This window comes from Botryllus schlosseri, chromosome 9 (genome assembly GCF_051294905.1).
Source record: "Botryllus schlosseri isolate E-star chromosome 9, Bs_hap1, whole genome shotgun sequence".
NCBI classification, from domain to species: Eukaryota; Metazoa; Chordata; class Ascidiacea; order Stolidobranchia; family Styelidae; genus Botryllus; species Botryllus schlosseri.
The window spans coordinates 12,721,969-12,734,853 of NC_137244.1; the positions used below are offsets into that span (position 1 = coordinate 12,721,969).

The window sequence follows — 12,885 nt, forward strand, 5'->3', positions numbered from 1 at the left end:
ATTTTGACTTTCGTTAGTGAACTTTCGGTGAGCGTATAACGGCAACAGATCTATATTTTTAATAAAATGTTTTGATGAAACCTGGGCTGCTGTAGCACAGAATGACAGTTTTCGATAAACTTTAATCATAGGCCCTTGTCAAGATGGAAAGGAGGGGAAAAGCATTGCTCCCTATTCATCAGGCATGCGTGGAATACGATTTTTGACCATGTCGAGGGATGAAATTTGCCACCTTAAATACAATTATTTTCCAAAATGACTGAAATTTCGATGTGGATGACCTCGACATCCATTGGTTGGAATTTAGCCAAATTTGGTGTGCAACGTTTTTTTTTAGGTAACCTGATGATTTGACAAGTAAGCCGATAAAATTTGAATGTTTTTCAACACCTTTAATTTGCAGACATAAAACCATCATGAACGTACTGTTGGGACCTAGGCAGGGATTTGGAACTGCCGTAAATTTGCATTGCTCCCGCTCCGGCTCCGGAGCTTTCTTCTATCATACCGCATTATTACCACTGCCTCCGGCTCTGAAAACTATCGAAGGTGTCTGTCTATATCAGGGGTTGGCAACCCGCGGCCTGTGGGTCATATGTGGCCCGCGAGAAGGTTTTGAGTAGCCCACGAGCTAATTTCCCATTATATAATCGAAATTCTGTTATATTATCGAAATTGAATAGCTCAGATTGTGAACTTGCAAGGCCAAAAATATGATTAGTCTGGCCGCAACACTTGGGATGTTGATGACTAAAATATCAGTTTCGACGCATTGGCAGATCCAGGGTCAAGTAACATTTTTAGTAAATCGTCGTACATCACAATGAACTAAAAAAGTAGTAAAATTTTTCTTCACGCTTCGCGTGTTTAATTGTCACACGAATTCTTTCTTTGCAGCCTATACCCCCACTCGAAAATGGAAAAACGCCTGATTTATCAGATTGAGTCTAACTATATTCGTAATTACGAGAGAAAGTCTTTTCGCGTTTGCGCTCGCAGAAAGGTCGTCGGCGATGAAATGTAGGCACAAAATGATTGTCGTATATTAGCGGAAATCTTCGATGTAGATAATAGATATGTCCAGATGCCGAATAGTCTTGTCCTTGCAAACTGAGCCCAGCGGGCGGTATACAGTCGACCCGCAATATACCCAAGTCATAATAATATTAACTTCGAAAATTTTACGCGCCTGGCGCGGCTAGTGGGCAGCGCACTCGTTCGTCAATTTCATGTGGCCCTTTAGCCGAAAAGGTTGGCCACCCCTGGTCTAGATTACTGATTTACCCGTAGGTTAGTTATATATAGTAATCTGAGTCTGTCAGCCGTCAGTAACATCGGATGCAATAACGAAGACATAGGTGCCGCCGTACCGGCTTGTGACGACATAATGAATACTTGTCAATTGTCGATAACATCATAGTTGCACTAGAACGCACTTTACTTCGTGCCATTGCTGTGTACAGCATTAAAATACCGATGCGGCGTTTTAACACTGGCACTGTACTCGTTAACATTAAGCCATACAGCTCAATTCAATTTTTAAATGTGCGATTATTATTCAACTGTAACTGTAGTAAGAGCAATATGGGCGGATGTAACGACGTGATCAGTAGAACTTCGATTTGTACCAAATGGCCAATGGTTTGACGTTCGATATTGGTGCACTCGTTACCAGTCCATCCGGTGTCGATCAAGTTTATCTGAATATAATATTTTCCGGTTGAAACAAATCGAATAATCGAATTAAACACTGTGACATCCACATTGCGCCATGCCCATAACGAATTAAACTATGCAGTATCAGGGCCGTAACAGCACTTCGTCAGGCCCCCCAAAACTTTGGTCTTGGGCCCCCCATAGGGTTATAGGCCGAACTTCTGGGGGGCTTCGCCCCCCAGACCCCCCCTGGCGATACCCTGTTTACCGCTATTTATCATATTGCTGGGGCTTTGTTTACTGAATCAACTTTTGTCGCCTAAGCGCGCTATGCGCGGACAATTTCTAGAATTCATGATTGAATCGGTCAGTATGATCGGGAATTGCATATATATTGTTATCAATTTTTATCTTCTCTCTGTTCACGTAATCAGATTTGCCGGTACAGCTGAGTGAGGTGTGTTTGAAAAGGTAGTACGACTCAATAATAATTAAACATCTTCGGGTGTATACCCATTGGCAGGAACGAAACAGTACCTCGTCAGGCCCCCAAATACGTGGGTCTCGGGATCCCATAGGGTGTAAAACGACCCCACCATCACGTTGTTCGCGTTTGTCACGAAATGATCTGCACTGTATTGTGAGGCAGCGCGAAGCGCGAAAATTTTCGATAATTTATGATGAAATCGGTCAATCAGATCGGCGATTGCATATATATTATGCTATCAATTTATTGTCCTCTCTACTCACGTAATTAGATTCACCGGTAGAGCCGAGTGAAGTGTCTTGACAACGGGAGGGCCCGTAAATATTAATTAAACATCTTCGGCGGGCGGACCCGTTGATATGACTTCGTTACATGATGTTATTTCGTGACTTCCAGTCTGCTATAACAAAAAATATAGAATCGCCCAAACGTGAGCTTCTAAACCAGGGGTCGCCAACTCAAAACTGGTCGCGGGCCACTTTTCAAATTTCGTAGCGGCCGCGGGCCGCATGACTTCAATATCGATATCAAGTAGGCAACCACGTTTTAAAACTCTACGTCAGTACAGCACTGTGTTACCTAACATAGCCGATAGGCATAGTGATCATACAAAAAGTAATATTTTAATAAAGGAATAAAAATACAACAGAAGATCACTGTCATCAATTTCATTTTATTTTGAACTCTGAGCTGTGCACGATACCTGGAAACGCTTTTTGGGGCTAGCGAGATACGTTACTAGCTGAAAGACCATCTCCACCTTAAGCTTGATCTTTTGAGGAAGCTCTAAGCCAGTGGTTCTCAAACTTTTTTAACCCTTTATCAAACCTCAAACCCTTTATGATACTGAAGATTTTTGTCCCCCCGTATCGTCACATCACAAAATGCATCCATAAAGCTAGCAATCGCAACGGATAGTTTAATGCCACGGATGGTTATGAATGTTGATGAGATAATTCTATAATATGAATTCGGGACTATACACAGAGCAATAGCTATACCTATGAATTGTAGGTAAATCGCGCAGAGCGCGAAAAATTTTTCAGTTGACCGCAGCTCCGTGCCCCCTTCAGTTTCAGAACCACTGCCCTAATCCAATTTCTAAGCGTCTCGATCTTGGCAGTATTTCAAAATGTTTTCTTTGCTTTCTTCCGAAATCTCAAATCAAGTCGCGGGCCGCAAAATATGACCTCGCGGGCCGCGTGTTGGTGACCCCTGTTCTATACTATGAGAGGCACACGATTTCAAATTGGTATTTCTTCACTGGCATAAAATTTTTCCCAGCGGGATGGTATTTGTCTTGTGAGGTTCAGATTGCAAAGACAGCAACATTCGGCGCCCGTCATTGAGGCGCCTATGGACAAATAAACCTATATGTATTTTGTATATATAACGAAGTCTTCGGTCAGCGTAGGGGCATACACCTTTTCGGCCAAGGTTTTCTCGCTGACGATCGTTCTGGCACACTTCTTGGAGTCGCATGTTATATGGCCCAAAACTTGATTGTATGTCTTGGTGGGTCGTGGCGCGGTAATGGTCCAATACCCAATAATAAAGACAAATGGCTACTTGAAAAATTTTGAAAAAATTGCACGAATTTTCAAAAAATACTCTATGATTTATGCTAATTCACGAAATAATTTTGGGCCCCCTTCGAGCTCGGCCCCCTTCCCCAATTGGGGGGTTTGGGGTGCGGCAGTTACGGTGCTGTGCAGTATGCACATTGCACACATTGCGAGAATACTATAGTATATCTATAGTATCAAGAAGACATCAAGAATGAATTAACGAAACAGATGATTACAAATTGGAAATCGCGTATCAAATCAGTAATTTGTCTCAAACGTAAAATACCATGGGGTTTTGGGCTACTCTTCTGCCATCCCCCATTTACGCTCGAAAATCCTTACTGGAGTGAATGACGATGATGCGCAGTAATGAATTCCAATTTGCATGCATAATTGCATACTCAATAACACTGTCCAATTTCGCGGTCCGATTAAAGAACTATCACGAAAGAACGAGTATTTGCTCATCCCATTCATAGCAACGATAAGATGGAATTTCTCGGCTCGTGCTCGTCATATCGACATGTGCAACGAAATCACGTTTTTATCCTCTATTCCAGTGGTTCTTAACCTGGGGGTAATTACCCCCAAGGGGGTAATTTACCAATTTTTTTGGGGTAATTGAAATTGACGATTTTTATATACTTACAACGCTGCACCGGAGTATTTTCAAACGTAAATATGAATGTAGGCTACCATATATTTTGCGAGCTTGTACTTCGTTTCACCTATCACACCACGCCTGCTGTGATATCATAGTAACAATCAGTGATTACGAATTAGAGGGCCGAATGTAGTTTAGTGTAGTGCTAGGTAGGCAAGTCCAATTTGTTTTGCAGTAGTGCGGAACATATATTGTTGCGCAATGCGCATACTGCCATCTCGAATGACAACACGGGCGTCTAAGGTTAGCTTTAAACCTATAATGCAGTAACAATATCGTACAAATATAGTAGTTAGTGTGGAAAGGTGTAACGGTGGTATAGTCTAGTCAGCAAAATTATGTCTGAAATCATCAAGAAACGAAGGAAAGGTTTTGGAACCTTTTTGCTTCAAAAGAAGTAACCAATGATGGTCATAAACTCATAATGGCATCGAACTTTCCGATTGAATTTCCTTCAACTTTTTGCTGTGAAGTAGGATTTCTGCAATGATATCTATCGAAACCAAATAAGTTTGCGATTGACAATGACATGAGAGATAGGCCCACCGTTTATCAACCTCCCCTTCTTCTAGATTTAACCACCACTGGATAACACGAAAACAGCATCAGCTTTTTCATTGACCTAGTATTTTTTAACAGGCATTCCAGTGTTCATTATGACGTCATATTTGTGCATTTTTGAAAAGGGGTAATTGCATCCCGTCAATTTCTTCTTGCGGGTAACGATACGAAAAAGGTTTAGAACCACTGCTCTATTCCATTTCGCGTAATACAAAGTGATCATTATTTTCGAACCGTATACAATTGGCCAACAAGGTTGTGCTGATGATGATTGCGGGTATGCCGAATACCTACAATATTCACAGGCATATTTCGCATACCGAGGTTCGGCACTCATATATGAAAATTGAACATTGAACATATGACTGCTCTGCTGTTAAATCCCCAGGAACATGGTTAGTCGGAAAAGGTAGCGCTATGGAGGAAAAGATTTTTAATTTCGCAAAGGCCTGCTATTGAATAATGTGAACTCAGCAGATATGGTTGTTGCATGTATAATAGCAACTTATGAAATACGTCGGAGCCGGAGCTACCCCGCAAATAACTGACTCCAGCTCCGGCTCCGGCTCCGGCTGAATTTTATGTAGAGCTCCGGCTCCAGCTCCGGTAAAATAGCACGGCTCCGGGGCTCCGGTTCCGGGCTCCGGATCCGGATCCAAAGCCCTGGACCTAGGCCTACTCAAAATATATTTTTCATGATTAAACACTCGAGCAGTTGAGATCTCTTTATACTTCTCATTTGCAACAATATTTTACAATGAACCAGGGGCGGCCAAAGTAGTCATCGTATTTAACAAAGTACAGCTAGGAGTAAAGACTAAAATTTTGACTCAATTACAAGTAGAAGAACCTTTTCAAAGCGCAGTGTATTATTTCTGTGGTGCAGTGGTTCCCAACCTGTGGTACGCGTACCACTAGTGGTACGCGAAGGTCTGCCAGGTGATACGCGAGATATTCTGTTTTTTTCGACCGACGGGAGTTTATTAGATCAGGTGAGGTTGAACACCAAGATTGTTCTCCAATAAACTTCAGGCTTAGCATGGCCTCCTCGTACTCGACTCTAGCTTCTCATGCTATTCCCTAGCTGCTAATTTTCCCTTCTACGTGGGAGCAAGGATTTTCATCTCCGATGACTCAAGTCGAAGAAACGAAACCGACTTGTTGCGCCCATGCATGACTTTCGGTGCGCTGTGAGCAAACAGATGCCACGCATCGACCAGCTAGTGCAGTGGTTCTCAAACTGGGGGTGTGAAAGCATCTGAAGGAGGCGCGAAGCTGCGGCCAACTGAAAAATTTATTCGCGCTCCGCGCGATTTACCTTCATTTCATTCTTTGGCTCTGTTTCTAGTCCTAATTGCATAATTGAGAATTCTCTTATCAACTGTCATAACAGTCCATGCCGTCAAATTATTCGCTGGGATTGCTAGCATTCTGGGTGCATTTTGTGATATGACGATAAGGATGGGCGCGCAATTTTTCACCATCATAAACAGGGGGGGGTCTAGAAAAGTTTTAGAACCGCTGAGCTAGTGGAAAATAAACAAATGCAGCCATCGCATTCTATAAATTGACGTTTGTTGTTTGCTGTTATTTCATTATGTTGTTCTTCTTGTGACTGGTGGTGAAAAACGATTCCATGAATCTCATCAACTCTGGCTGATAATGCATATAGTTTATTAGTATTTGCTATTATGCCTTGTATAGGTCAAATACGTCATTATGACGTCATAAATAACGGAAACATTTTTGACCGCCTTCAGCGCGCGTAACTTATGTAGGTGGTACGCGAGCACTGCATAAAACCTCGAAATGGTACGTGGGTGAAAAAAGGTTGGGAACCACTGCTGTATAGTGGATCCGTTTGGAATTCTTGTGGTCAAGTATATTTAAACGGAATTTGATGAGATAAGAATGTCAATGCTTTACAACTAGATCTCTTCCTGTAGGCCACCATTGGTGGGAATTGTTATGTTCTTGATCTTGGTTGAACAAGTTGAACAATAACTCATACGACGAGGTTGCAATATGAAACCAGTTTATTATCAGCAGAACAACTTAAGAGACAGGCGACACGGTCGAGAGTGTAGTTAATCGAAAGACCAGTAAATGACAGAACACAGGGTATAAATACAACGCAAGACACACGAGGAAATAATGAATGGCGCGAATTACTAGTCCTATAAAAATTGAGTGAAACGATACCAACGTAAATACACGAACATAACAGTCCTCCCTCCCTTGTAAGTTAAAGGGTGCGACGTGATTCACGTTGGCCGATAGAAATCAGTTTGTTTCCTATTTCTAACGGGGTAACGTCTACCCGACGTACGGGCAAGACTAGCTGCAGGACGTTTTGCCCTATTACTAACCAATGGTTGCTCAGCTTGTGACTGTTGAGGCTGAGCAACTTCCTGTGTGGCTGTATCATTACCAGTGGAAATCAGGCGTGGTTGGAGTTGGTTTTTATGCCTTCTCCAATACCCATGATCTGTTTGGACAATGTACACAACGCGTCCCAATATTTCCGTCACCACGCCGGGTTACGGAGTTCATGTGTGGAGTTTCGGGCGGCATAGCTTTCCATATGTCAGTTTCATCGCACTAAATACGACGTTTTTAGCAAAAGGCTTGGGACTACAGCGTTAGACCCCGTTTCAGTAGAACACCGTTGAAGTTGTCAACTGATAATATATATATATATGTATATTATCCGTTCTTTTTTTTGTTTTCTTTAGTACTGTGGTTCACAAAGTGGGCGATATTGCAACCTGGTGTGATTTTCAGAGACAAAAGGGCGGGAAGAACGAAGGGGGTTATTGAAGGGGTAACAATGTTCATTCAATTTTATATAATAACCAGTCTGGTTTCTTGTCAGGCATAAGCTATAATCGAAAGATGTTGACAAAACAGCGACTCAATGCCCAACGATAATTCAAGCACAAAACACTTTCATCTTTTTGTTTGCACCCCTCTCTGTATAATGTATTAGGACATTCATTGGTGTACACATACTTGTTTACAGACTTAGACCACCCTGTATTACAGAATACTGTATTACAGAATACATTTTCAATGAATCGGATCGTTACATGATCTGTATTACGGAAGACAGTGCTTGATAACAGCGACATTTTGTCGTCGCCGCTGCCTGACTTCATGAATCGCCCGCAGGCGATACCACTCGCATTACCATATAAGTACCATGCTACAGAATTCAAATTGGTTAGGGATAACTGATAAAACCGAACTGGTTGAAGAACCAAAGTTCACCAAATACCGGGGCAAGTGAAGATATTGTGTTCTAAACGAGATTGAATCGAAGCCGCGACGAACATGATCTGTCTCGTTTCTATTTGTTTCTGCGGTTTTAGTTACAAAAAGTTATTGGCTGTAACAACTGGTTTTCTGATCTTTTAACATTCCGTGAGATGATTATATAGAACTGCGCGAACCGGCTGTACTGTGTGTCACAACAAGCGGGGGGGGGCGACTTCAGTCAAGGTAGATACTCGGGGTCGCAGAGGAGAGCGGTTGTTACAATATTCCTATATACTCGGATAGATCAAGACCAATGAATAATACACTGTGTCTTCGCTTGCCTGAGGCATTGCGATAAAGGCACAGAGCTAGCAAAATATTGTTCAATGCGCTGTCTATCATTTGATTTCATGTAAATACGTTTTGATGCGTATGAACTGGACTGCATGGGGGCTAACAAAGGGCTTTGGGGCAGCCGTAAATTTAAACTGCTCCAGCTCCGGCTCCGGAGCTCTCTTCTATCATACATCAGCTCCGGAGCCGCATTATTACCACTGCTCCGGCTCCAGCTTCGGCTCCGGCTCTGAAATTATCGAATGCGTGACCCGCGAGCTAATTTCCTATTATATTATCGAAAATGAATTGCTCAGATTGTGAACCTGCAATGCCAACCAAAATTTAGAATTCTGGCTGCGACACTTGGGATGTTGATGACTAAAATACCAGTTCCGACGCATTGGCAGATCCAGGGTCCAGTCACATTTTCAGTAAATCGTCGTACATTACAATAAACTAAAATAGTAGCGAAATTTTTCTTCACGCTTCGCGTGTTTAATTGTCACACGATTTCTTGCTTGGTAGCCTACCCCCTACTGAAAATGAAAAAAAACGCCTAATTTACCCGATTGAGTCTAATTGTATTCGCAATTACGGGAGAGAATCTTTTAGCGTTTGCGCTCGCATAAAGATCGTCGACGGTGAAATGTAGGCACAAAATGATTGTCGCATATTATCGGAGACCTTCGATATCGATGTGGCCAGATGCCGAATAGTCGTGTCCTTGCAAACTGAGCCTAGCGGGCGGTATACAATAGACCCGCAATACTCAAGTAATAATATTATTGTAGTTGTTTATTTATAAACTTAGAAAATTTTACCCGCTTGGCATGGCTATAGTGGACCGCGCACTGGTTCGTCAATTGCATGTGCCCCTTTAGCCGAAAAGGTTGGCCATTCTTGGTCTATATAGATTACTAATCTACCCATAGGTTAGTTATCTATAGTAATCTAGAGTCTGTCAGCCGTCAGTAACATCCGATGTAGCAACGAAGACATATAGGTGCCGCCGTGCCGGCTTGTGACGTCATACTGAATACTTGTCAATTGTCGACAACATTATAGTTGCACTAGAACGCACTTTACTCTATATGCCATTGCTGTGCACAGCATTAAAATTCAGGCCTGCTGTTCAATTATGATAAATCAGCAGATGTAGTTGTTGCATATATAATAGCATCTTGTGAAATAGGTCGGAGCCGGAGCTACTCCACAAATAACGGGCTCCAGCCAGACATGGGGTAATCGCGATTAGTAATCGTAATCGATTACGACGATTACAGCATTTTTAAGTAATCGTAATCGCAATCGATTACATTCGAAAAAATCCCGAAGTAATCGTAATCGTAATCGACTACTTCCCATATTTAATCGATTTCTTTGTGAAAGAACGATTACTTTTTATTTGTACAAGGACTGTGACATAAACTGAACACTCGTGAACAAGGAAGATGCATTATACCAGTTATTGAGAGCACAAACGTCTGATTTTTAAATGCCACTGCTCATTATTACGTCAGAGGTAGCCTATTAGCTTTGCTCGTCTTTGCGTAGGAAGTGTCCACACATAGCAAATAGATATTCGATGTACATTAGTGTGATTGTAAGAAACCCACCGTGCTGTATATCGGTTTATCAATACATTTCAGGCGCCACTACCTCGCATCAGGATAATTAATCATAATCACCTCTCTGCCTAAGTTAAAATAGCAACTTTTGTATTGATGTTTGGTTAAGCTTAGTTAAACTATAGAATGTAATAGTTCTAACTCTAGAGTTAGATGCAGTTTCACCGTTGCTGCTTGGCGAGCAGTAGACCTATATGGTACGAACATACAGCAGACAAAGGTTTAAAATTTTGTACTCGTCAAATAAAACATTACGGTTTCCACAACGAAGCATTAAAATCAACAGCTGCTGATATGTATCATAACTGGGCCGTTGTTTTGCCGTTTCTCGTAATGGCAGCTTGCATTACATTATCTGCATTAAGTTGAAGGCAGAATTTTATGTTCTCTTTCTGTTATTCTCATATTATTCTACTCAAAACGGGCGCCAATCGCTATTTCACAATTCTTTACTGAACATTTGGACTTGCCGCCATAGCCATCGGCTTCTATACCATGTTAGCGTGGGTTGTAGCTGGAATCAGGATCAAAACAGCATAAGCGTCCCCTAACCAAACTTTGGTCTTGGGCCGCCATAGGGTAGTCAATTTGAAGTTGACGATTTTATTTCGGCAATAGTATTGGTAATTGCATTATATTGCATTTTTAATCCTATCTCAGCGCCCTAAGGTCAGATGTACCTGGAGAGCGGGGGGGGGGGGGGGGGGGGCGTAATTCATAATTATAACATATGGTATCTTGCAATAATTAATTTATTGTATGTTGTTAATTCGTGACCTCCGGTCTGTTATATAGCCAAAAGTAGTGGCCCAAACAACAGACTAACAGAAAAACTTGCGTGAGACGCACACACAAATTGCCATGTCTAACTAATGCTCCGTGGGTGCCCGGGTGGCATTTGCATCGTGGGCTCAGATTGGAAGGAATGGACTGTTAGTCACGCCCACCCAGCGCGGCTACTAACAATGGACACATACGCTAAGTTTTGGCCAATGTCTTTTTATTAGACACTTCGTGAAGTCTCATGTTGGCCGAAACTGCATAAGTCTTTTGATGTGTCGAGGAGCGGTATTGAATGGCACCTAAATGCCTATTACTATGAATTATGCAATATGCATGCTTTATTTCTTGAGGGGGAGACGTATATGCATTTCGAAATCAAGCTATCTAGAGACATTTAAATCGCAAAGCTCAAAGAGAAATTCGAAGTTAATGAAATCTCTCGAAAATACTCTATAATTTATGTTGGTTTACAAAATACTTTTGACTCCCCTCCAACCACGCTCCCCACCCTATTGGGGAATTGTGGGTGCGGCAGTCATGGACATGGCAAGAATGCAAATCATTGGGTGCGATAAACCGTCCTCTATAAAATGGGCTATGGGTACATTATGACGTAACAACGAAATGTCCCGTCGTTTTTAAAGACAGTTGTTATATCATTGGTCCTTTCCAGCGCAATCCATGTATTGTCTTCCAATATAACTACTACGATGCAAAATAAATGTAATCGTGAGTAATCGTGATTACTTTTCAAATGTAATCGTAATCGTAATCGACTACTTCCCGATTTTGCTGTAATCGTAATCGTAATCGTAATCGCGTGATTCAGAAGTAATCGTAATCGCAATCGATTACATTCATGAAGTAATCACCCCATGTCTGGCTCCAGCTCCGGCTCCGGCTCCGGCTGAATTTTATGTAGAGCTCCGGCACGGCTCCGGGGCTCCGGCTCCGGCTCCAGAGCATTGGTTAACACTGCTGGTCTGTTACATTCAACGTAATTTATGTAGCGGGTTACGGAGTTCATCTGTGGAGTTTCGGGCCGCATAGTTTTCCATATGTCAGTTTCATCGCACTATATACGACGTTCTTAGCCAAAGGCTTAGAACTACAGCGTTAGACCCCGTTTCAGTAGAACACCATTGAAGTTGTCAACTGTTATTATATATATATATATATATATATATTATCCGTTCTTTTTTTGTTTTCTTTAGTACTGTGGTTCACAAAGTGGGCGATATTGCAACCTGGGTTGATTTTCATAGACAAAACGGCGGGAAGAATGAAGGGGGTGATTGAAGGGGTAAAAATGTTAGATTGCTCATTCAATTTTATATAATTACCAGTCTGGTTTCTTGTCAGGCCTACGCTATAATCGAAAGATGTTGACAAAACAGCGACTCAATGCCCAACGATAATTCAAGCACAAAACACTTTCATCTTTTTGTTTGCACCCCTGTCTGTATAACGTATTAGGACATTCATTGGTATACACATACTTGTTCACAGAATTAGACCACCCTGTATTACAGAATACTCTTTGAAAGTTAGAAGAATATGCATTGGATGCATCTATTCGTTGCAGATCTGTTGATCGTAATCCTGTCATTTGCAATCTCAAATGCTTCCGGTGAGTATATTTATGTAGTCAAAGTTCCGTTCACGTGGCTATGTCTATCACATTGACTTCCTAGAGCAGGGGTGGGCAATTATTTTTCTCCGCGGGCCAAATAAGAAGTAGAAAATACGTTGGCGGGCCGAGTGATTTTTTTTTATCTATATTCTTTAGCGCATTTTAGTTTTATTTCTGCACTACATTGTTGATAAATGCCGCTCAGGGAATGTTTTGATGTTAGGTAATGAGAAAGGGACGGTTTGTTAAAAAAATATCTATTTGCCGTCATGATTTGAAATAATGGTAAACATGATACATTTCTTCTATTA

General features: G+C 41.7%; 1 protein-coding gene across 2 annotated transcripts in view; it reads left to right on the plus strand.

Annotated features, from left to right (window-relative positions):
* Positions 1–11,900: 11,900 nt before the first annotated feature.
* LOC145447212 (uncharacterized) overlaps positions 11,901–12,885 on the plus strand; it is an 85,513-nt gene continuing 84,528 nt past the window's right edge. The window contains exon 1 of one of the 2 annotated variants that reach the window (XM_080325630.1): positions 11,901–12,571. In XM_080325630.1, coding sequence (XP_080181756.1) covers positions 12,499–12,571 — 73 coding nt within the window. In that variant the 5' untranslated portion in view covers positions 11,901–12,498. The remainder of the gene's footprint in view (positions 12,572–12,885) is intronic. The other variant, XM_080325629.1, reaches the window with a different exon arrangement.